At 40.0% G+C, this 27,185-nt stretch overlaps 1 protein-coding gene across 2 annotated transcripts in view; it reads right to left on the bottom strand.

The window, feature by feature from the left end:
• The window catches only part of LOC126354004 (intermembrane lipid transfer protein VPS13D), a 488,122-nt gene that overhangs the window by 288,205 nt on the left and 172,732 nt on the right, over positions 1-27,185 (bottom strand). For both annotated transcript variants that reach the window (XM_050003313.1, XM_050003314.1), the window contains exons 25-29: positions 26,163-26,403; positions 24,499-24,665; positions 16,505-16,655; positions 12,545-12,803; positions 7,435-7,615 (exon numbers count right to left, since the gene is read on the bottom strand). In XM_050003313.1, coding sequence (XP_049859270.1) covers positions 7,435-7,615; positions 12,545-12,803; positions 16,505-16,655; positions 24,499-24,665; positions 26,163-26,403 — 999 coding nt within the window. The remainder of the gene's footprint in view (positions 1-7,434; positions 7,616-12,544; positions 12,804-16,504; positions 16,656-24,498; positions 24,666-26,162; positions 26,404-27,185) is intronic.

Below are 27,185 nucleotides of genomic sequence, written 5' to 3'. Positions count from 1 at the left end.
CACCACAGCATCACCAGCAAAGAGCCACGGGCTACTACTCACCCTGTCCATCAGATCATTCATGAATATAGAGAATAAGAGCAGTTTTATTACATTTCCCTGGGGTACTCCTGATGATACCCTTGACTCTGATGAACACCCACCACTGAGGACAACATACTGGTTCTACTACCTCAGAGGTCTTTGGGACACTCACTCACCTGAATACTCTTAACTTTACTGTCTGGAGTGGGACACCATGTCAAATTCTTTCCAGAAATCTAGAAATATGGACTGTGTCTGTTGCCCTTCACTGATGGCTCACATGATATCGTGCGAGAAGAGGTCAAGCCGAGTTTTGCACCTCCAATGTTTTCTAAATCCATGCTGATTATGCACAGTTGCTTTCCCATCTCAAGGAAATTTATTGTATTCCAACTGTGACTGCAGCAAATCAATGTTAAGAACATAGGTCTGTAATTTTGCAAGTTCATTCTCTTACCCATCTTATATACAGGTGCCACTTACACTTCTTCCAGCCACTTGGAACTTTGCTCTGGGTGAGACATTCATGATAAAAGCAAGCTAAATGAGGACCAATGTGGTAAAGTACTCTCAGTAAATATTTCTGTTCAGTTCTACTGTCACATCAGACTGGCAAATGAGTGACCAGATAGAAGTCATTGTAGGAACAAAATTAGTCTGTGCTTCCTCGGTGATTTCCAAATTTTGTTATTAAACCATGGTTGGTTTTTTCCATTCTTAATCCACTTACTCAGCACATCCTTCTCCAGGGCGTTTACAAACTGTTTAAACTTTGCTCATAATTCCTGTAAGTCCATCATACTGGCACATGGGATGCAAACACCTGTTTATCATTTCTTTCAAGTAAAAATATTCTCTTAATTTTCTTGACGGGTTTATTGACTTTAGTAGCTGCCATTGCTAAATGACATCATGATCACTAATCCCTGTCTCTATACCAACACTGTCAATAAGGTCAGGCAAGTCTGAAGCCACAGGGTCTAAATTATTACCCTGCATGTTGTCAAGAATTTCGGGGTAAATTCTAGAGACACTCATATTTCACCATTTAGAGCACATGATATTTTAAGGATGAGTGTGTGGGAGTGGAAATGTGTCTACTGCGAACGGTTTACGTGTGTGCAGGACACGCGTGTGTCACAAGAAGACTAAAGTTGTGGCGGTCTATCGGCAGTGACAAGTGGTGGCCGCACATGCCTTGGGAGCCAAATGTATAGTACAAGAAGTAATCAAGGGCTACTCTTTGGCAGTGAAATGGTAGTGACTGTTGGGAACAAACAAAATATGTTTTATCTAGAGACACTTATACCGTGTTGTTTGACTTGCTAGGAGCAAGAACTGTTTTGACAAGGGTTATTAAAATCAAAAGAGACTGTAATGATATATGTTAAGTACTATGGTTTGCCAGACAGGGTTGATTTTCAAGACTTGAAAGCGCATGTGAAACTTGTGTAGTTGTTTTATTGTGAAGAATAAAATATAGCAAATTTGATATGAAAGTATTCTGAGAGTAAGAAATCATTTCAAAAGTAGAGAAATAGTTCAGCATCATTTCCCAAACCAGCAAGAAATCTTCGGAGAAGAAGCATTGTGAAGATTGACGCAGCTGTCTGTCCTGAGAAGAAGATCGGCTGCACACAACAAGTAATCCACCCGTAAGACACATACGAGTCTTGCACCCCAGTAACACACAGTCTCCTGTCGTCAGGCAAACGTTAGAATGTAGGTTGTCAAACTACATGCTCAAGGCAATTTTTGGAGAACATGTTCAAAAGTTCTTCACAAGGCTGCCTGTTCATACTGTCTGCAATGAATCCATAGATGTTCCTGTCTAGGCTGCATGTCCATACCACCTGCAAAGAATCCACAGATGTTGCAGTCTATATTTGTAGATTAAAGTCACTTCCAACTAACACTGCACGATCTGAGTATTTAACTGCTACTGAGTATAGACTTTCTCTGAATGATTCTAAAACGGTCAAGTGACCGGTAAAAATAGCATACAATTAACTTGAGTTCACCTAGACTCTTACATGCATCCAGATAACTTCATATTCAGATTCAAATTTGACCTTGATTGGTTTAGTATTTTTGCTGACTGCAATGAACACTCCTCCTCCTCCTACAGTGTCTGCTCTGTCTTTTTGGTATATGTTCCACATTTCACTACACATTTCAGAGCTTTCTACTTATAGATCCCAGCTGATTCTCAGTTCCGAGAACAATTTGAGTCTTCACCACTTCCACCAGTTGCCCATATGAACTGAGGGTGGCCACAGAAATCAAGTGTGAGACTTCACTGGTGCCAACATGAGCCACAACTTGCAGACAACTGCACCTTACATGCCTGGTAGCCACAAGAAGGGCTTTCTTGACATCTCAGATGAGTTTTCCTAGCAGACATACCGAGTGCATATTGGATTTCTTTCTGGCCCTGGATTCTAGCGTTGGAACTTCCTATGAGTAGCAAATCTCTCCTCCCATGTGCCTGTTCAGATCCTGCAAATGATTGTCTACATGGTCATTCACAGGGTGAATGGGTGATGCCAGATGGCCAGTCTCCACACTGACTTTGACCCTTGAGTGACACACATGTGTTACCACCTGCCATTCACCCTGTGGTGAAGGCAATTTCATTGTGTTGGATACAGTAGGAGATGCCTCAGCAGCTTAACACCTGGGTGAAACAAATGACACCTGAAACGTCTCATGTGGCAAGCCAGATTCTTCACCACCACAGCTTCCTAACACAGCAGACTGAAGACTGCTGATCATCGCCAAACTGTCATTAGTAATTTGCAAACTGTGGCTATTTACCCCATAACTATGAACTTCTTCTAATATATTTCAATAGCATAGCATTGTGTTTCAGAAATACCGACAAATCTCTAGCCTCAGAACCGAGTATGTTGTTGCCAATATTCAGCTTTTGATTAATTATCTCTATAATGTAACACTCAACTCCACATCACTTGTCTGAGGAATTTATACATTATTTAATGTATAAGGCAAAGTCTGTTTGTGAAATTAAATCCATTGTTTTGGTTGTTGGGTTTAAAATACAGTTGACTACTAGCTTATTGCTTGCCAAGAATTAGGTTAGGTCTGCTAAAGCTGGATGAAACTGAATGTGCCACAGTTGCAAGAGACACATTAATATCACTTGCAGCACTAGATTAATTAAAGTAGCCTGACAGGTACATAAACTTAGCTAGCTCCATATATATAAATAAAGTGCTTTATATATATACACAATGTCACATCATCTTGGCAATTTTAGCATCTGAAAAATTGCACTGTATTTTGAACATAATGCCCTCTCTATTGCCTAGTAGTAATTATTTGCTGCCAAAGTAGGAGGATTAAAATTGATGTTAAGAGATAAAGACGAATCCAACAAAACTGGTGGAAGTAACTGAGGAATCAGTCTACTGCATGTAGAGCTGTCATCAGTCATTATTTATTTAAAAGTGGAATTTTCTATATACACCACAGCTGAAACATGCATTTACATAAGCATGTTGCACATACTTGTATACAGAGTGTAGGGTTGTATTTGTCATGGTTTTCGCCTTTGATGACGTTCTGTTTCCAGGTGGTGGTGTCAAACACCAGTCAGGTGGTGTTGCCAAGCACCAGAGCTTTCAGCCTTCTGCAAGAGTATTCCCAGAACTTGGATTTTGCACTCTGCAAAATCTTTTTGAATTTGTCCATTTTGGAGCTTTACGGAGGCATCATGAGTTATTTTGGCACCAGCAACTGCTCATACTGGTTTAGCAAGGAATTCTGTCATTACTCAAGTTGTAGATATGGGCAATTCATCTGACACTGATTAATCACAGTGGCATCTATATGTTCAACTGTGATTTCCTGTTTGATGTCCAAAACTGACCAAAGCTTCTGCTGGTAAAATTCAAACAAATTCTTGTTATCATGAATCTACACTCCACATCTATAAAGCATTGTTAAGACAATAACTACATGGTTCATCATCATGTTTATTTGTAGATTTTTATCGAAAAAGATCTGGTGGTAAGTTGTCTAAAGGCTGTTTGTGCAACAGAGATTCAAATTTCCACATCATTTTCGTGGGCACAATATTCAGAGACACCACTTTCGAAGTTGGAGAAGTGTGCTACCTGCTCAATATATGTCACACAATGGAAAATTCAGGACTGAATAACAGCAATATGAAACTGTTGTTCCGTAAGCCAATCACAAAGAACACTATCACAGTATGGAAGAGCAGATTCCTGAGCAGCATATGGAGGCACTGAGGTTTTCTCAATTATTCATATGCACTCTTGTAACAACCGACAGAAACATGAACTGGAGAATCATTGGGTATGACAACTAAGTGGAGGATAAAAACTGTGTGTGAGAACACACAGATGTGTTGAAACCTGTTTGGAACTGAAATACACAGAGAGATCACTTTGGTACAGAAATTAACCAATCTCAAAAGTGTGGAGTATTACTCCAGTCACAGCTAAAAAATGTACACTAATGAGCCAAAACATTATGACCATCTGTCTAATAGCCTGTTTGTATACTTTTGGAATGAAACACATCACGATTCTGTGTATCCTTCACCCAACAATTTGTTGGTAGGTTTGTGGAGGTATGTGGCCTTAGATGCCTTCGCACAGGTCATGTAATTCGCACAAATAATGGGACGCTGATAAGTGTACACAAATATGGCACCTAACAGTGTCCCAGAAGGGTTCCATAGGTTTTACATCAGGTGAATTTGGTCGCCAAGAAATCAATGTGAGTTCACTGTAATGTTCCTCCAACCACTGAAGCACAGTTCTAGCTCCAAGACACGAACAATTACAGTGCTGTAAGATGACATTGGATTGTTTGGGGGAAGGGACCAAACAGCTTGGTCATCAGTCTCATTGGATTACGGATGGATGGGGAAGGACGTCGGCCATGCCCTTTCAAAGGAACCATCCAGCATTTGCCTGAAGCAATTTAGGGAAATCATGGAGAACCTAAATCAGGATGGCAGGACGCGGGATTGAACCATCGTCCTCCCGAATGCGAATCCAGTGTGCAAGCACTGTGCCACCTCGCTCGGTGTAGTAAGATGACACTGCCATTAAGGAAGACATCGAGCATGAAGGGATTCAGATGGTTTGCATCTGTCAGCGTATCCCCGATTACCACCACAGGCCCCATGCAAGTGCAGGAGACTGCCTCTCATAGCGTAATACTGCTCCCACCAGCCTGTGTCCATGGCATACTACACGTTTCGAGCCACTGTTCACCTCAATGACGGCATTTGTGGAGACGACCGTCGATTTAGTTGTAGCAAAAATGTTGTTCACCCGAAGAGCTCACACATTTCCACTGATCGACATTTGAATCCCTAAGGTCCCATGCCCACTGCAATCATAATTGATGATGTTGTTGGGGTACAGATATGGACACGTAGGGGTGGTCTACTGCAGAGCCCCATGTTCAACAACATACGATGAGCCATGTACTCCAGAAAACTTGTGCATGCACCACCACTGTACTCTTCTGGCAGAGATGCCACAGGTCATCATCTATCCTACTTTATAGAGCAGACAAGCCTTAGAACACACATTCTGTGAAGAGTCATGGATGTCCAGTCATTTAGTGACTAGTGATAGTTTCACTGTACTGACTCTTTCTGTAGATGCTCACGACAGTAGCACATGAACATTCGACAGCTTTGCTGTTTTTCAACACATTCATTCACAAGCACTGCGTAATAATAATCTGCCATTCATCAAAGTCATTTAACTCAACTGATTTCCCCCATTTGCAGCTCATATCTTTCTTAGGGTGATGCCCTGTCCATGTCTGCTCCATTTACATACTTCTGTTACCATGTCACATACCCGCAACACCATCAGGCAGCATACGACATCACGGTGGGCAGTGGTCATAATGTTTTGGCTTATCAGTGTATAGAACAACCATAGCACCTTGGAACCACTCCCATATTCAGGACAATTTGTTGAAGGTCTGTTCTAAGTCATAGAACACTAAGAATAGAAGTAAAATGTTGTTTTCTGCCTTTTTCTTCTGGTTATACAATACTGAAAAATATATCAATTGCAACTCTGGAGGAGTGAATACCATACTGAGACACAGGGAGTATTGCCTCCGAAACTGTTAGAAGACTTTCTAGAGGACTTGTACAACAGATTTTTCGTGTCAGCTGTTACTAGATAGGATCCATTTCCTGCTCCAATAGTCGCATCATTAGTATGTAAAACAAATTACTCTTGTTGTTACAAATTACCTTTGTTGTTTAATGCTACTTTAATATTCCACTGTGCAAGACTTATTGCAACAGTAAAGCTATTAAACAGCAATGATGGAGTCATTAGTTTTACTTATTAGCTCTTACTGACGCAGTTTTTCACATTAAAAGGATCAAATGACAATTCAAGGCTTGATGGGATATCCTACACTTTGCATGAATTCTAGGGAAATATTGTCTGGTCCACAGTCCTTTCATGGTTTCAGTATCTCAGGAGCTTTTTTGGGCTCTATGAATGATGGTGCTATCAAGATTTGTAAAGGATGTTGGAGTAATTATAAAAGAAAGTCTTCTACAGCAGGAGGGTTACACTTCAACACTGAGTTAAAGTGTTCTTTCCAGCACCTCAAGATGTCTTAGCTATCAGCGATAATGTTAATAATGATGTAATCAGTCAGGGTTCCTAACAAATTATGGATGGTATAGAGAGAGTACACACCTGAATAAAAATCAAGTAGGTCTCTGGTAACATGTAACTCTTTTAGTTCATTGACTTTTTATTTTATTTTACCGCCAGTTAATCTTGAGTTTTCTTATTTCTGTCCAGCAGTTCTGTTGCAGCTCTTAAAAATTAATCTTCTTCACTCTAGAGGACAGCACCTGAGGTAGAGATGAACAGTGTTGCCTTTTGGCATTAATGAACAGTTAAATTTGTCTGTTTATTTTATAAAATCAGACATTCTTTCCTGTGGTGAATTCAATGGCCATTTGTTTCGATTCTACAATGATGTTTCAAAGTGTGGTACATTTCAGCTCTACTTCTTTTGTACTGATTGGATGGTGAGTCAGCTGGTCTGTAACAGAGTGTTGGTATCAAACTGCATAGGTATTGCTTAAAAATGAGCAAAGCTTAAACTGAGTAGTGCAAATGGAGATAAAACAATTTAAGCTATTGAGACACTATTATGTCCGTCACATAATATAGAACATAATAGTTCTTCCCTATTATTCTTTTACTGTTATTTATCAAACCTTTGGCTCATCATCCTGCCTCTCATTATCAACAGGATTATAAATTACTATTCATTACCTCTATCTTGCCAATTACCACTTGTATTTCTGGGCTGATCATTTTGGACTAGAAATAACTTCATGGAATCTACACATACCTCTCTACCAGCTGTAGCAGCTCGAATGCTGGCCATGACACCACGCAACTGCGAGAAATGATGGAAAAATGCCTGTATTTCAGCAACAAATCTCTTTGTATGGATGTATATAACTGTTGACATTTCTAATTTCAAATGAGAATCATACTCGCGCTGCAGTGACACATCTTGTTGCCCATAGCTGAAAAAATATTGAAAACAGCTGACTCTTACTGAAAAACACACACACACACACACACACACATACACACACACACACACACACACACACACACACACACACACATATAAAACACACACACAAACAAGAGAAATTATACTCCACAGGGAACAATTTTTAGTAACTACTACTCCATTTTAAAAAAATAAATAAATGAATAAAAATATTAAGTATCGTGGCATGAGTAGTACTAAAATAGTAATGTGTTCATTAATATTAACACTAATCATATATTCTGTAAACCTTACATATCCTGTGAGCTGACTAATCCCACATAATTTCGATAAAAGAATCATTCAAATGTTTAACGGAACATGTAACTACACTATGTGATCAAAAGTATCTGTACACACCCACCAAAATATGCTTTTCACATTAGGTGCATTTTGCTGCCACCTGCTGCCATGTACTCCATATCAGCGACCTCAGCAGTCATTAGACATTGTGAAAAAGCAGAATGGGGCATTCCGCAGAACTCACAGGCTTCGAACGTGGTCAGGTGATTGGATTGTGCCGTACGTCTGTACGTGAGATTTCCACACTCCTAAACATCCCTAGGTCCACTGTTTCCAACATGACAGTGAAGTGGAAATGTGGAGGGACATGTACAGCAAAAGAGTGTACAGGTCGACCTCATCTGTTGACTGACAGAGGCCGCCGACAGTTGAAAAGGGTTGTAATGTGTAATAGGTAAAAATCTATCCAGACCATCACACAAGAATTCCAAACTGCATCAGGACGCACTACAAGGACTACGATAGTTAGGCAGGAGGTGAGAAAACTTTGATTTCATGGTCGAGCAGGTGCCACACATCACTCCGGTAAATGCCAAATGATGCCTCACTTGGTGTAAGGAGAGTAAACATTGGTGTAAGGAGCATAAACATTGAACGATTGAACAGTGGAAAAACGTGTGGAGTGAGAAATCACGGTATACAATGTGTCGATCAAATGGCAGAGTGTGGATATGGCAAATGCCCAGTGTACATCATCTGTGTGTAGTGCCAACAATAAAATTTGGAGGTAGTGGTGTTATGGTGTGGTCATGTTTTTCATGGAGGGGGCTGGCACCCCTCGTTTTGCGTGGCACTATCACAACAAAGGCCTACATTGATGTTTTAAGCACCTTCTTGCTTCCCACTGTTGAAGAGCAATTTGGGGAAGGAGACTGCATCTTTCAACACGATCGAGCACCTGTTCATAATGCACAGCCTGTGGCAGAGGGGTTATACGACAATAACATTCCTGTAATGGACTGGCCCGTACAGAGCTCTGACCTGAATCCCACAGAACACCTTTGGGATGTTTTGGAATGCCTACTTCATGTCAGGCCTCACTGACTGACATCAATACCTATCTTCCTTATTGTTAAAATCATATTCCTCTCTTAATATTTGCCAACACTATTACAGCAGTACATTAGAACTTGCAGTGATGAATTTTGTCTTTTAGATGGTAATATGGTATAGAAAGGACAGAAAACCTAATTCTAAATAAGTGCATTAGGATTTGCGCTACATTTCTCCCAAATGCAATCTGCCTTCATCAGCACCTCATTCCATATAAAACAATGTTTAGATTTCTTTCATGAGGGGATAATAACTGTCTTTTATCTTTCTTTTGGATTATCTTAAAAGATCTATCTTTCAACTGGTTTTTACATCATATTTTCCGTTATTTTTAACATATATCATTCAATACTGAGGTTGTGTTGAAGTGACAGAAATTAACTTTACAAATAAATTAGTTGCACACATAGACAGTGTAAAGTTTGTTTTACAACTTTTCTCCCACATCACATAACATTATAAATGTGTTAACGTAAAGTTCTGCTGAAATGAAAATAACTGAAGAGTAAAGGCAATTCTGCCTCACATAATGCACATCTGGAAATGCTGAAATCTATATGCAGCTGGGACACCTACTCTTAAAACTTGTATACTAACATTACGAAGAAGCAGAATTCTACTTGTAAGTGGTTTTTAAATACATTAAATTTGCAACTAAAGAAATGACAAGATATTCCACATATTAAAAGTGGTATTCATACAACTACCTGCGTGGTCTATTTAAAAATCCTTGGTTTATATCAGGAGTGGTCACAGTGAGGCTCATAAGCCACATACAGCTTTTGCTTCAGTGTAGTGCAGCTCTTGAAATAGAGCATATAAATACATAGAGCATAAAAACAGCAATATTTTAAAAAAAATAATACACACTTACACAACACCACATCCATGGCAGATGCATCATGCTACACACAAACACGCTGCACGGGTTTTAGCAGTGTTCGTAGGTACACACAAACGTACCACTGTGCGCACACACTCGTCATTAAAAATGGAAAATGAGAAAACATGACCAGAAAGTGCCCCCATGAATGAGCCATTTCCTCCGATGTACCAAAATAGTGTGGAAGTCATTTGTTGTTGTGCAGAGCAGCTTCGTCTGACACTCACATGTGATGTGCCACACTGCACTGAACCTCCTTTCCTGCTTTTGCACAGAGCGGCAAGGCTGGTGTTGATGCATATAATACAAAAGGAACTCCTTGCTCAAACTCACAACTGTAAAACCTTCTTGTCAGTTTGATAACACTATGTCATGCCAGCCATGTACTAATATGGATCAAGGTGCAGCAGTCAGAAGCCAGTCACATTCATAGCTAATAATATGTGAGCAGAGATACTGTTCAAGTAAACTTGTGACTGCTGCTAGTGACCTGATAGTTACAATGTTATCTAATAAATGTAAAGACAAAGAAGGGAACAGTGTGTTTAATAAAGAGAGAGAAGAAAGATTCCTTTTTGTAGAAAGGAACAGTAAACAAATGTGTCTTTTGTGTTGAATGACACTGTCACAGTACAATGTCAGTAATCTCAAGTCCCAAGATGGCACTAACCACAGGGTAGACTTTCCTCTTGTTTCCCAGTTAAAGAAAGCTAAATTGTCAATATTAAAGTAAAAATTTCAAGTGCAGAGCTCTTCCTCTTTTTTACACTGAAGGATACTAGTCAAGGTAGTGATACCAAAGAAGCCCTGGATGGGGTTTTAGTGTCCACTGTATTCCTCATAGAGAACATTTAGTACCTAAATACTTTTAATATCCATAAATTATGCAGATGGTGCAAAGAATTGTGAGCTACGTTTACTAAAATGATGAAAGACACAGACAGTTGAAATACTTCATAAAATAAATCAGCAATACGATCTTGTTGACAATGTGTCTTGGTATTGTCTAGTGAGATAGCTATCAGAAGTAATGTTCTAGGCAGATTATTCTAATTAATGGATCCAACAAAGCAAGAAAAAGGAAAATCTTTCCCTCAGCTTGATGAGCCACATTGGCTGTTACGTATGGCCATTTTTTACTGATGATGTTCAGCATTTACAAACACTAAACACGTTATTACAAGAAAGAAACAAACTTATTCTGGGTTAGCATAGTCTGTTTTCAGCTTTGATAACAGATTAAGACTCTTTCTGAATGACCTTGCAACTAAAAAATTTGCTCATTTCATATGCTAGAAGGAAATTACTGAAAGCATTCCTTTAGGTCAGATGCAAATACAATATTATTTAAGCAGAATGTCTGTTCTGAAGAAATAAATGTCACATTTAGTTATTTGATGGCACTTAAATCTTAATTTTCATTCTTGGAAAATTCTTACAATTGCTGACGTTGCGGAAGATGACTGTTCCGTTTCACTGCTACTTATTAAGGACTCACCAGCTATACAGTTGGAGCGAAGAGAACTTCAAGAGAACACAGGACTAATGTAGTGGTTGTTCAGTTGTTGAATTTTGGATGAAGGTTTCAGAAGACAAACATCAATGAACAAGAGAGTGTGCCAAGAGACTGATCCATTTTTGGAAGCACTTATATGTGTGCACAAGTTCATCAAATCTAAATACTGATGTGTTCTACCTGACGATCCAAACACACCAATTATCAGACTGGTTTCAAAATTATCAGCCTGATTTCAAACAGTTCAGATCAAAGCAAACAATGAGAAAATCACCTCACCAATGTAACTCCTGATTTCTTGTTGTGTAATACAATAGTGTTATATCAATTATTAGTCCCTAAAAAATTCAGCTCACTCCCAAAGGTAAGGTAAGGTAAGATAAGTAGTGGTGGTGGTGGTGGTGGTGGTGGTGGTGGTGGTGATGATGATGATGTTGATAATGTCCCATACTCCAAGGGGCGTAGAGGATGATGCAGGAAACCTGCACTGCCGTACTAGGCAAGGTCCTAGCAGAGGTGGTTTGCCATTGTCTTCCTCCAACTGTAATGGGGATGAATGATGATGATGATGATGATGATGATGATGATGATGATGATGAAGACAACACAACTCCCAGTCATCACGAGATAGGGAAAATCTCTGACCCTGCTGGGAATCGAACCCGGGACCCTGTGCGCGAGAACGTTAACGCAAGACCATGAACTGCGGACTAAGGTAAGTGGCCAACCCCTGATCTATATAATTCTACTGTGGATATTAATTAATTCAATACTGAAAATTTAGCCACATGTCCATGCCAAGATACTACAGAACTATATCAAGACAATTCCTTGTTATTTTTGTAATGTACTACTGACCTGTTATTAATATACAACAAACTAATCATCAGACATTTTGATAAATTTTGCTTTTTTGTTTTGTGCAAGTTTTGTAACTGTGGTACACATTAATACTCTGTGAGCTGACAAATCAGTACAGCACAGCACCTACCAATGATAAAAGCACTCTTAACAAAGAATATACTTAAGTATCTTCCTGCTTAATAAGTAATAATTTGGTTCATTAATTTTTTGAGCTCCACGTTTCTTGATACTTTGTCATTGTTCCACAATCTTATCAAGAAAAAAAATGTATTCTTTACCTAAAGTATGTGAAATTAAGAGCCTCATGGCCTGATGAAATAAATCGCTCCCTGTAAAGATGACTGTGTGGTGATACGTCCAAAAGGGACATACTTCCCAAGCGGCCATCCACGTAAGTATCTTGGCCTCGGGAGCGGACAGTAGTGTGCAAATTGGAGATATTAGCACAAGCAACCTCATGTGCTGGAAGGTTTAACACTAAGGTCACAGATCTTACATCCACCTCCAAGTCTGAATTAATAGTATCCGGTTCCTTCACTGAAACACACCAAAAAAGGAGCATATTTAATCAATTACATCTACATATGAGATCTGAAGTATTTTGCAAGTGCAAATGCAATTTCAAGGAATCCAAAAACTGACTATTAAAAATCATGTGAAGTATCACACAAAGATAAATAAAACAGTAGCAAAGCTATCAAAAAGAGATTTGAAGGTAAAGACCTCAGATATGGTGGCATAAGAAATTAGTAAGTGAAGAATCAACGTTTTGACAGTTTCATCTCCAAAACCTGCTATTATATGTAATACAAAAGTTGCAGAGTTTATAGACCTTAGAACATCCGCAACATGCAATTTCTTGTTCAGGTTCTTAACAAAATAAACAGCTATGAATTTAGAATTTACAAATATTGGAAAATCCACAACAGACTAATAATATGAATTAGGATTGCTACTCACCATGCTTAGAAGCAGACAACACTTTTAAATTTAGAACTTTGGATGAGATATCCCACTAAGTCCTCCTTCATATGTAGAGAAGACGCAACACACACACACACACACACACACACACACACACACACACACACACACAGTCATCTCCAAGCCTCAGCATACATACACAACAAAATCAGAATACTATGTTTTATTTATTATTTGTAATGGTGTGGTCTGCTCTTGTGCAGCTCTGAGTTGCAATTATTGAGTTACATTTAAATTCAGTCACAGTCCATTAGTTGAGAACAGTTATTAATTCTCAAGGAATATATTATTTACCTTTTTGAGTATTTAACTTACCCCATTAAGTTTGCTTGTAACACTTGCATAGTCAGCAAAGAGAATTACTTCTGCTTCTTAGATATAAAGGGTGATTCTTATTAAGATATGAAAACCCCCAAAGCAACATCAATGATGCTGAGACAAGTAATTTAATATAAGAGCCATGGGGATGTAAACGTAGGGAAATACCCAATGGATAAGAAATGAGCATGTGAATCGCCTGATGGGTAGTTGGGCTTAGGTAAGAAAGGACGACTGAGCAATGGAATACTTGCATTTCAGCAAACGGCACAAATTTTGAACACCTTTCGTAAATGTGATCTGTTGTAAATGTAGAAGTTACAAAATTATTGACCTCCCTGTAACCAAGCAAAAGCTGTTCTTATTTTGTGTTTCTTTTATTTTTTAATTATATAATATTGTAATGCATAATGGTAAAGTTATTCAAAAAGTTTCTTTTGTGTGTGACAAAGTTTATTTGGATCTCGATTAATGAAATCTGTCATAATGAGGTATTTAACCTTAAAACAATTCCCTCTCTCAGCTGTAGCTATTCCAAGACTAGTTTTATGTAGCTCTCCATTTTGTTCTATCCTGTGCAAGTCTCTTCATCTTTGCACAACTACTGCAATCTACATCTGCCATCTATTCTAACCTTTTGCTGCAGTCACAAAACTTGTCCACCCTTTAAAATGATTCCCCCCTCGACGCAGTTCCTTCTATTAGCAAACTGACAATACTTTGATGTGTACCATCAATCAATCCCTTCTTTTAATCAAGTTGTGCCAGAAATTTAGCATCTCCACAATTTGATACATTACACCCATATCTCAATCCATCTAATCATCAGAATTCTTCAGTAGCATCACATTTCAAAAACTACTATTCTCTTTTTGTCTGACCTGCTTAGAACCAATGTTTCACTTCCATATAAGATTACCCTCCAGACTCCAATGTCAGCACTTTATCATCAGATGCTGCATCATGCCACAGCACCTATACCTTATTGTTGTGACAGTGCCATGACATTTAACAGTGCCACCACGACAGTACGTGCAAACGGCGATAGAGGCGCTCCGCAACTCGGCTGAGCGCGGGAGCACCACCTGGCTACAAATGGCGCCGGCCACATGTCACGGCAGTCAAATAAGAGATAATGAGTTGTTATCATGTAACCAGCTATTGTTTCTAAGCGAGTGTGTTTGAATATCCACACAATTATTGGTGATTAAAGGTTATAACACTTATCTTGCATGATCAAGAACTGTCACCTATTGAACTACATATCAGCCAGCCAACATAATTTCATATTTTGTTTTTCCAGGTTTGTGTTTCTGAATATTTTATGGTTCAGGCAATGAAGGATAAGCTGCATAATGCCACTTCTCATTCAAAGTTGGTTATTTGTAGCTTATCACTGAACACAGTGCCAGATGCTTCAAAATGAATATTGAGGTTCTAAGGCATTGTAGCATGTATTACAGTCAACTTTAAATTATAAATAATACATCACATGAAAGAGTAACGCAAACAAATTTGCTTCCAATTGTTCAATGTGAGCACCACTCATCATGTGGCACACATCAAATCCATAGGCAAGTTCTTCCCAAACTTTGATCAGTGTGTCTGAAGTAATTGTTGCACAACTGCTTCAGTTCTGTTCCGTAAGTCAGGTAGATCAACTGGTAGCAAAGGCACAGGCTCTTGAACCTTTATGAACCCATTAAAGTAAAAACTTTATGGCATCAGATTGGGTGTAAATGTAGGCCATGAAAAATGTGCTCTGTTATCTGGCTCCTTGCACCCAATCCAGCAGTCAGATACAACATCATTTAACCAATCCCATAATGAGTTATGCCTGTAAGGCGGTGCACTATCTTGGTGCCAAAGTTATGTAATAAAGCTTGTTCCAATTGAGGAAATGCCCTAGTTTCAGCACATCAATATAAGAAACACAAATTACAGTTGCTTCACCGAACAAGGAAGAACCATAAACTTTCCGCCAGGATACGATACACAAAACATTCCATATAGGAGATTCTTGTTGCAATTATACGTTCTTGTGAGATTTGTAGACTCCCTGATGTACTCACATTCCCACTTAGGTGAAATGTTGATAAGAAAATAATTCTAAACATGCTCGTAAGTCTCCACAAAGATGTCACTAGAATTGCTAATTCATGTCTCGCCCTCTGGACTGATTTTTTGGGGCTACACATGAAAGACACATTCACTTGTTCAACACATTCTTCACTCACTCTTGCTCATCCCATACTCCTGCCTTTGCAAAATCAGCTGGTGTCTTGAAACTGATGGTACCGTTTAAGGATGTTACCATCACTTGGAGGATTATAATGGAACTTCATAAGGAATGCACACTGCACTGTAACAACAGATTAATCCTTGCAAACTGTAAAACACAAAAGCTTTCTGTTCACTAGCTGCCACTTTTGAAAGTAGTGGTTTCTGACAGAAAGAGACTGAAAATAGCGCATGTACACAGGTATACAAAAAAAACTGTTTAGGTCGCTCTTTTATTTGATGTATTAATTATAATTTTATGTTGAATACAATAAATTTTACAGAGCCTTAAAACCCTGATACTCATCTTGAACCATCCAGTACACCGAATGTGCTGTTTTCTAAATGGCTTCCAAAGATTCAAAAAAGTTTTTATCAAAGTATTTATCAAGATCACCTCAAAAACATGTGAAGGTGAATATAATGAAGGGGGGTTTTGGAGGAAGCATTCAAAATTTCTGTATTCCTAGTGTGATAGCCACAACACTTGGGTCAAAGACCTATCTATCATGAGCAACTAAGTAAATAGAGGTGTGTACTTAACAACTTCCGAAAAATACACTATCTGTTAAAAAGAATTTTACATGTTGCCAGTCAAATTACATTTTGCTGTCAGAATGGTTCACAGTGCAAAGGCAAAATTACAGAGCACATACCTGTTGCTTCCAATGACCCCTCGGGTGAGACTGTTCTCGATATTGATGGCATTCCAGATCCAATGCTGAAGAAGTCAAAAACAACCACCCAAGACTCAATGTTGGCCACAATATCCAGGGAATTGAAATCTACTGTCACTGAACGTTGTACCTAGCAGTAAAATAAAGTAACAAACTGTATTCCTTAAATGTGGATTTCAGAATGACAAGAACTAGAATGTAATACGATAATCTCAATGCACCTTACACAATATTGCTTCCAGCAGCCTGAACATATGTTGAGCAATTTGAAATGTGACAACTAGAGCATGCAATATGAACAACAATTACAATATTAATGTTCTACTTCGGAACACGAGAAAACACAAGATCATTAGGGATACAATTTATTGGGGCATGAAGTTACATCAACAAGAGTACAATGAAAACAGTTTACATGCATCGAATACATTTAACAACTAAGGGCTCAAAAATCCATGCACACTCTAATTAAGACGCTATCCGCATCAAGTGTCAAGTGATGTAGTGCTGCGACCACACAGTAAACATGTTGACCTTGGGTAGTTGGCCACATTGTTTGAATGTTGGCAGGCACTACACTTGCTGTAGTGATTCAATTTACATTCGCTGAGGTCAGTAGGTGTAGTAACTGGCAGGTTACTACAGATAATGACATAACACTGCAGAAGAAAAGTAACATCTGCAGTAAATGACACCAATTCCTTGCAAATGAAGAGCTGTTGGCCACTACAAAGAAAAGTCTGTAGAGAGGTTGACACTGGATTTTGTCTATTAAAAACAGTTTTGGTGAAAGCCTGGACTGTAAAAACACTAGGTTTATTTATAAATAACTTTTCTGATACAAGTCATGATTTTCTTTTATTGATATATTATGCATTTTGAGAAATGATTCCCATTTTCAAGTGTGTATTTCTTTGAACACTGCCATTTTTATGTAATTTTTTTGAGGCTGACACCTGACAATGATATAAGAGAACCAATAACATGTCTGACAATTGCGTAAAAAAGCCACTTTACAGAGATTGTGATGTCATATACAAAAGAGATGTGAATGTGGTGAAGGATGTGACTTCCAACAAAGGCATGTGGTAGAACAGCCTTCGATGGCTCACTGGAGGTTAAGTAACAGGTGTACACTCATAATAAAGTGCTGTGTAGTAAATGATAAATAGCTGTAAGCCCAAAATTTCTTTGATCGCAAAAAATTGTAATGAAAATGGAGAGGTTTAGATAGACCTTTAATGAACTGATGGCTTGAATCAGCTTATTTTAAGCATCTCGAGTATTAATGCTAAATTCACCACATATTGTACAGTGGGGTCCATAACTGAATGGATTTATTAGTATAAAAATTTAATTTTTATTTTTCACTTGATGTTCATCAGTGTCTTCTGCCTGGCGACTAGTTGCAGAGTCTCAGTCACGTTGCCCAGAACCAGACACTGCTTTGAAACTCACGTGTTGAACCATCAGCAGCTAAATTCACATGTTACTGATGAGGTAACACTACCGAACTGCGCGTCTTTGATTTGGCCGACCAATAGGGAGGCTTGGAGGTGTTCAAGTGGGGGTGGGACTGCGGCTAGCTGCTGGGAGCGGACACACCATCCAGTCTCTTCTGCCAGCAGCTTCCGACCCGACCAGAGGCACTCCTCTCCTGCTCTCTTGGACGGCAGCCCATTCAGTCTCAGCAGCTTCTCTAAGCTTGCCTTTCCTTTTTACGGCATTAAATATACATGCAGTTAAAAATATGTTTGATTTTTCACCTCAACGGGTACCTACTGCTTTCCCCTCCTGGCCAATCCTGACGCATTAGCACCGAAGGTTGAGTAACAGGTGTACACTCGCAATATAGCAGTGTGTAGTAAATGATGAATAGCTGTTAGCCCAAAATTTCATTGATCGCAACAAATTGTAATGAAAATTGAGAGGTTTAGATAGACTTTTAATGAACTGATGCCTTAAAACAGCTTATTTTAAGAATCTCAAGTTTTAATGCTAAATTCACCACAAATTTTTTCTTATGTAATGTCTCTTAGGTTTGGCTCATATTTCATAGTACATTTTTAAGACGTGCTTTGCTAATTTTGCTATTAATTGTTTTGTATTTTGGGTACATTATGTTCTCAAGTGACTTTCATAATGATGTTGGGACACTAAACACAGCTTTTTGTGTTCCACATTTTCATCAACAGAATAGGGCCTTTGATGAAAGAGTCTGGTAGGATATGACTACGGTTAGTGAAACAGAATATGAACCAATATCATGTTACAAGGAAGAAAACTAGATAAAATATTGCTGGAGAAGGCAGATATAAGAGCAGAAACTAAGTACAGGAGTACAACATAGATAAGGAAACAGGAAATTTAATAAGGCTAAGAGAAAATCCATCTTGGAAAAAAATGAATGAATGTCACTCTTGGGTGACTCGTAATGACGTAACATTTAACACATACAACACTGTAGGAAAAGATAAGTTACTACACAAACCTCAATCATATAAAACTGCTAACTCCAGCCACTCGAGACAGAGTGCAACATCACATGTGATGCAAGCAGCAATATGGAGGGGTGGGGAAGGGGAAGGGGTAGTACTGTATGGGTTGGGAGAGTGACAACTGCTGTCTGGTGGTGTGTGCAGGAACTGGACTGCCAACAGGCATAGCACCAAGAGGTTGTGGGGCACAGAGAAAGGGAAAAAAACAGGACAGGAGAGGGGATAGACATGGGGATGAATTGCCAGAGGGCTGCAAAAAAACAGGATGCGATACGAGAATGGGGAGGAGGTGATAGGACAGACAGAATGGAAACTGTTGGGTGGAAGGTGTGGGGACAGTATGTTACTGTAGGTTGAAGCTGGGATAATTACGGGGGTAGAGAATGTGTTGTAAGGATAACTCCATCTGCACAGTTCAGAAAACCTGGTGGTAGTGGGAATGATCCTGATGGCTAGGGTACTGAAGCAGTCATTGAAATAAAGTGTGTTACATTCAGCTGCATGTTGTCACACAGGCTGGTCTACTTCACTCATGACCACAGCTTGGCAGTGGCCGTGCATCCTGGTGGACAATTGGTCAGTTGTCACACCAATATAAAAAGCGCTGTTAATGCTTGCAGCAGAGCTGGTAAATGACAAGGCTGCTTTCACAGGTGGTCTGGCTTCTGATGGGGTATTACAAACCTGTGGCAGGACTGGAATAGGAAGTGCTGGGTGGGTGGATTGGACAGGTTTTGCACCTAGATCATCCACAGGGATATGACCCTTGTGGCAAGGGAGTTGGGACTGGGAGTGGCATAGGGATGGATCAGGATGATGTGGAGGTTCAGAGGGTGATGGAACACCACTTTAGGAGGTGGTGGGAAGTATCCTGGATAGAATGTCCCTCGTTTCAGGGCACGGTGACAGGTAATCAAAGCCTTGGTGAAGAATGTGGTTCAGTTGTTCCAGTCAGGGGCGGTACTGGGTGATGAAGGGAAAACTCCTTTGTGGCTGATTTTTGAGGGTAGGGGAGGATTGGGGTTGTGAGGGGAAATCACATAGGACATCTGTTTGCAAACTAGGTTTGGAGAATAGTGCCTGTCTGTGAAGGCCTTAGTGAGACCCTAGGCATACCAAGCAAGGGAGTTTTTCTCACTGCAGATGTGCCATCCCTGTGTAGCCAGGCTATATGGGAAGGATTTTTTGGAGTGAAAGAGATGACAGCTGTCAAAATGCTGGTAATGTTGGTGGTTGGTGGGTTTAATGTGGGCAGAGGTGCAGATGGAGCCATCAGAGAGGGGGAGGCCAATATCTAGGAGGATGGCTTGCTGGGTTGAGGAGAACTACGTGAAATGGATGGAAGAGATGGTGTTGTGGTCGTGAAGGAACAAAGATAGAGTGTCTTGGCCCTGGGTCCAGATCATGAGGATATCATCAATGAATGTGAACCAGACTAGGTGTTTGGTGTTTTTGGACACTATGAAGGTCTCCTCTAGATGGCCCATAAAAAGGCTGGCATAGGAAGGTGCCATGCAGGTGCCCATGCCTGTGCTGCCTATCTATTAACATACCTTCCCTTCAGATGAGAAGTAGCTGTGTGTTATGATAAAGTTAGTAAGGTGAATCAGAAATGAGGCAGTGGGTTTGGAGTCTGAAGGAAATTTGGAAAGGTAGTTTTCAATAGCACTAAGACTATGGGCATGTGGGGTGTTGGTGAATAGGAAGGTGGCATCAACAGTGATGAGTAGAGATCAAGGAGGTAAATGGGTGGGGATGTTGTAGTCAGTGAAGGAAGTGGTTGATGTCTTTGACATGAGAGGCTAGATTACGGGCAACTGGTTGGAGGTGTTGATCAGCGAGTGCTGAAACTCTTTCAGTGGGGTCACAATAACCAGCCACAATGGGGCATCCACGATTGTTGGGATTGTGGATCTTGGGGAGCATGAAGAAGGTAGGTGTGCGGGCTGTCATAGGGTGAGGAGGGAAATGGATTTGAAGGAGATGTTCTGGGAAGGGCCTACGGCTTTAAGCACGGACTGGAGTTTGTGTTGGACTTCTGGGATGGGATAACTCTGGCAAAGCTTATAGTTGGAGGAGTCAGACAATTCGCAGAGGCCTTCTGCCAGGTTGTCACTGCGATTCATAACAACAGTGGTGGAACTTTGTCTGTAAGTAGGATGATTAGGTCAGGATTTGTTTTGAGATTGTGTATGGCTGTTCTTTCTTCTGCTGAAAGGTTAGAGTTCTGAGGAAGGGACCTGTGGAAGGATAGAGAGGCTAAGTTGGAAGTAAAGAATTCCTGGAAGGTGACCAGTGAGTGGTTAGGTGGGAGGGAAAGGGGGGGGGGTCTAGGGGATGGATCTCAGTTGGGTGGTGGTGAGAACTGGAAGAGGCAGGGTTCAATGTTGGAATTAGGGTGGGTTTAGTTAGAGGGTTTGGCAGCAAAGAAGTGCTTCCATTGTAGGGGACTGGAAGAAGGAGGGTGGGTCTTTAGCAAGTCCAGCATGATTAAATTTGGGTGAAGGGCTAAAGGTGAGTCCTCTGGATAGGACTGAAACTTCTGTGGAGCTGAAGGTTTTGGTGTAAAGGTTAACAACAGTGTTAGGAGGATGTTTTGGCTCTGGATTTGTTTTTGTTAGAGGGTTGGTAGGAAGTTTTGTGGATGTGACAAGTTGAAAAGGTCACCTAGGCAGGGTTTAGCAGCTATGAGGGACAGACGAGGATGAAACACTTTGGGTATGATAGGGGTTGGAGAGTGGTGACCCAAGGCAGCAGTAGGATGTCAGCAGGTTAAATAATTTATGGAGGTGGTGTCTGGGATTCTCCTCCAGGTGCTGGAGAGCACGGGATTCAATGTCAGAGATTTGATGTATGGAGTAGGGATTGCAGAGTAGTACATCTTGCAAAGGAAGCCAAGGTGGTTCTGGGCTGCCTGTGCCATGGAGATGTGTTTTGTAGTATCAGGTTAGTGAGGGACAGAGACTGGAGGAATCTGAAAAGGTGTATGTCATTGTAAAAGGAGAGGTGGGATCCAGAGAAAGTGATCTTCACTGTTAGGCTCTTTGGGGGCATTCCATGGTTTAGACAGCATTTGAGAAACTTGATGTGGGACTGAGTTTTATCAATTGAAAGGGATACTTTTCTGAATTTGTGCATAAAGGTGGAGCAAGGGTCCATTGTTGCAGGAATGGTGCAAAGGAAACGAATGACACAGAAATGGGCAAAATAAGTGTTGATGGTTGTGAGAGGAACCAGATAAGCGAAAAGACATGTAAAGATGCATTTAAAAAATACACAATGACATGCAGAAACTCTCACAAGTACATAAAAACATGCACAAATACGTAAAAAATATGCAAAAATATGTGAAACCACATGAAACCATGTAAAACTGTGCATAGATACGTTAAAAATATACAGAAACAGGTGAAAAGGAACAATTAGGTGTGAGTGAGTGTGTGTGTGTGTGTGTGTGTGTGTGTGTGTGTGTGTGTGTGTGTGTGTGTGTGTGTGGACAGAAACAGGTGAAATGGAACAATTAGGTGTGAGTGAGTGAGTGAGTGAGTGAGTGAGTGAGTGAGTGAGTGTGTGTGTGTGTGTGTGTGTGTGTTTTGTAATAAGCTAAGAGAGACGGATGGGGATTGGTTAGGTCGAGGATCAAAAGTTAATGTGGTACAGGCAGGTATTGGAAACAAAACTTTGAAGTACATCAGGATGACAGATAAAGTGGAATCAGCAGGAATAAATGTAATTAATTTTCAGAGAAAAGAATCTGGGGCATTAGATGTTGCATCAACAATCTGCTCCATCATGAAGTCCGTGTTGTGTGCAGACAGTCGTTGACACAGTGTGGTTGGAGAATAGATGCAGTTTGAAAGGCAGTGAATAAGCACAGAAAAGCAGAGAAAGAACAGACAATGAGGAGAGTAACATACAGCCACACAAAACTACTGTATCAAATAAAAAATTCAAACAAAAAAATTACCTAGAAGATAACAGTAATGACATATTTATAACAGTGCATCAGCTTCATAAATTCAAAAATTCAACCACAGGTAATCATAAACTGCTTTAAAAAACGTCACCATCCTCATGACCTGCATTGTTCACACTGTTGCTGTTGTTTACTTTTTGTTAGAAAGCTCTTTCTCAATACTCATTCAAACAAAAGAAATTGCTATCTACATGCACCTATGTAACTTAGATAAAAGTAAACCTGCATTCTCAGTGCTGTTCAGTAGAGAACTATGCCTCCAACTGTGGATGGAGCAATGCAATTCGGGTACACCATTCAGACATCCCAAGAGTCAAATCAACCTTAGATCGTACACATTTTGTCACTTCACAGTAAGTACAGTTGTTAAAATGAGACTTATCCTGCATAGAGAGATGTCTTTCGAACATTTAATTGCTGTTGTGAGAAACAAAACACTGAAAATCTGCCTTCCCCCACAATCAATAGAACAAGCTGAAGAGAGGCTACCTACAAACTGTGGCTCTTAGGTGTGTGTAGGAGAAGACGACGAAACTGCAAGCTGATAAGCTGATTCTTTGGAGGAAATTGGAGCAGCTGTGTTGCCCCAGACAGTACATAACCATATGCACACAAATAATTTGGCCTCTGCACGTCCATATGAACGACAGTGCAAATATTCTAAGTACCATAGGGAGCCGTCTTCTGACGGCTATGAGGTACAGGATTTCTCTTACACTAGATGATCATCATAGAAGTGTATGGAGCTAGTCATATACTAATGCCCATCTCAGGCATGCAGTCCAATAAATTTAGAAAGGCAGTCATGTTTGGGGCTGGTATTGTGGCGAACTTTCACCGCCCACCTTCTGAGCAATTCTGTACATCCCTAGCTCACCACAGCCATCTGCAATGGTACTGTTTCTTCCTTCATGCATCTGCTTCCTCCCCAAGCTGTTGATCCTGCTGTGTAACCAGATACCTGCCTACTAGTCACTGGCTACTGGCACAGGACAATAGTTTGGCTCCTAGCACGGCTTACACCAGCTGCCTTTATTTCAGCTATTGTTTTGCTTTTATTTCATATAACTGTTGCATTTTGTGTTTTGCAAGGTTTACTATTTCATCCTCGGTTCCTCTGAACTTTAAAACCACATACATTTGCAGATGGCTAGTTTATCGTTTGCATCCATGTCAGGGGGGCAACCAAAATTTAATATCACCTCACATTATAGAATAACATTCTCAATTTCTTGTTAGCTGGTTCATATCCGCAGTCCTGGTACACAATGAAAGCCTCCCATCACATTACCATAGCATGCAGCTACAGAGCCAAAACCAAATGACACAGCCCATCTCTACTTTATTACATAGCTTTATCCTTTGAAAGCAACAGTTAAAACTTTATAATTGAACCCTGTATCTATGATAATCTAATTTAATACATAAACACTATCAACCTACTCATAGTGAACCAAATATCAAACTCATCATGATAGGCAAGTGGGATGAATACTTACAGAATTATAAAATGAAGCAAAATTTGGTGCTTTTGTATCTACAAGTACAACATTTATGTGCATCAGATTATCTTCCCGGAACATTCGTTGAGGTGATCCGTGTGCACGTGGAGATGGTGGTGGTGTGCATGGGTATTCCACAGTTTTTGTTTTTTGGAGTGTTCTACCTATAACAAACAATACTGAAATTAAATTTGTCTAATAATATTAATAGTTCGCAAGATCAACTTTTTGAATATATTATCTGGGATTGTCTCAGACTAAAAATCAAAACAGGCACAACAGCCACACTCATATTAATTTCTGAAAAAATAATGATTCAGAGGCACTAAAACACATGCACTTGCTTTTCAACAAATTGATATCAAGTAATAATCATGTCAGATACTTCCCCTATTCATTAAGGAAAATATGCCAGAGATAATAGGTCAAATATAAAATACCAATAAGTATTATGCCAGTTTCAGGTAGACACAGAAAAAAAATAGTACGTAATAGGTAGGTTCATGTGATTGGTTTTACTGACTGTATGGTTGCGGGGATGGGCTACAACTTTCTAAAGTCAAGCACTTAAACGACAACATCCCTACCAAACAACCTTGCCATAGGTGCCAAAGTTATGTTGAAGTTACCCTAGTAACCTTTGAAACAGCCTTGAAAAAATTTCTAGCATTTCCAAATCATTGTCACCAACAACTATGACTGAAATGGGCACATGAACATCCTTACAGGATGTTGGCGCAGTGGCAGAGCATTACATGGTCTGATGAATCCCAACACCTTCTTCATCACGCCAAAGGGAGGGCACGAATCCACTTCCAGGGAAGCAGCTCCTTGACACCTGTACTGCAGCACGGAGACAAGCTGGCAGCAGCTTCACTTTGCTCTGGGGAACATTTACATGGTCATTCATGGGCCCAGTGGAGCTTGTGCAAGGCACGATGATGGCCAAGAAGTATTGTACACCAGTTGTGACAACATACAAGCCTGATCATGTACATGTTTCCCGATGGCAGTGGCATTCTTCAACAAGAAAATGCACGTGTCACAATGCCAGGAATGTGATGGAGTGGTCCGAGAAACACAATGGTGAGTTCCAAATTATGTGCTGCCGACCCCCCCCCCCCTTCCCCTCGCCCACCGCCCCCCTCCCAACTCACCAGATCTGATCCCAAATGAACAGCCACAGAAATCCACAACAAAGAAGACAGTCAGAAAGGACAGCAAGGCCTTTTTGGCTACAAACTAACTTTCTGACAGTTGTTTTTGTTATGCCTTTCTGTGATTCAGCATCTCTGCTTTAACGTGAGTAGAACCATCCTTTTGATTATTTTGCTAAAGTAAACACTGGTATAACCTAAGCTGACAAAATATATCAACTTCTTCAAAATACCAGTCATGCTGCCCTTTCATGCCCCCCCCCCCCCCCCATCCTCATCGCCATCCTCGTCTTAATCCTCATCCATCAACTCTCTTTTTTCCCTACAGTTTCCTCACCCCTTCCACCAAGCTTCTCTTCCACTACCCACTCCACGTAAACCAGTATCTGACACATACTTGAGCATGAAGTAGAGGCCTGATGTTCATTAATTTCTCTGACCTAGCTATTCATCAAGAACCTTCATCCAATTTTGCAAATGAACAAACCTGCTTCCAGATCTTACCTGAAGCTGTAATATTTGCTGGTCTTCTGAAACCAGTCCCCAGGTGACATGGAAGTGATCCTCTGACCTCCGGAGGTGGCTGTACTGCTAATGTAGCAGCAAGATTCGGACACGACTTGGAGACAAATGAAGGCGGTTGCACATACTGACCATCGCTCTGTGCAGATGACACAACTATACACCGATGTTTGTCTCCAGGTTCCTTCATCAAATCCTCCATCAACAGAGATCGCAGGCACATCTAGAAGAGGAGAGAACGGTTCTAAATTAATGAATTTATTGAGTATGTTTTTCACATAATAAAGAATAAAGTATCAGAAAATACAATTACACACAATTTGTACTGGACATGTACTTGTGTGCAACAGCAATTACACCAATGATATACCCACATACTAAATTATCGCTAGCTGTCAGAGGCATGAAACTAGACCAGAGCTAACATACAAATTAAATTCTGTTAATTATCTAGCTTATATTAAGTTTTAATAATTATTTTATTGGAAGAATTGGAAAAAAGAAATCAGTAAAAGTAAGGGCAGATTGTTCAGGCAGAAGAGGAAAGCAAAAGTGCTCAAACCTTCGAATCAGAGAAGTAAGATGTGGGGCACGAAAGTACCTGAAGTAGTTACAGTGGGGGAGACGCAAGCAGAGTGAAGTGAATGAGGATGTCTAACACTTATGCACTGTGTATATAAATATCCATTGTGTTATTTTTAAACAAAAAATTTTTCTGTCTTTCATTTTCTTTTATGTAGCAACCAATTACAACTTCACAGAGTTCATAAATTTTTGTAAATATATTTGGTATGTGTACAGTGGTTTTGAATTTATTTCTTTAATTATACCTGCCAGTGCACATCACGAAGGAGAAGACAAGCTGACATGCAGCACAACTGAACAGTGCACAAGTTGCTCAAATTCTGAAGCCCTCCACTGAGCCTGAGGAACTTTCCTTTAATGAGCTTTCTTAGTTGCTTACACCCCAATTTGGCCATCAACCCATTTGGTGGTGGCCTGTTT

This window comes from Schistocerca gregaria, chromosome 3, assembly GCF_023897955.1.
Source record: "Schistocerca gregaria isolate iqSchGreg1 chromosome 3, iqSchGreg1.2, whole genome shotgun sequence".
Classification (NCBI taxonomy): Eukaryota; Metazoa; Arthropoda; class Insecta; order Orthoptera; family Acrididae; genus Schistocerca; species Schistocerca gregaria.
The sequence above is the reverse complement of the archived record's forward strand: the minus strand, read 5'-3'. Positions and strand labels throughout refer to the sequence as shown.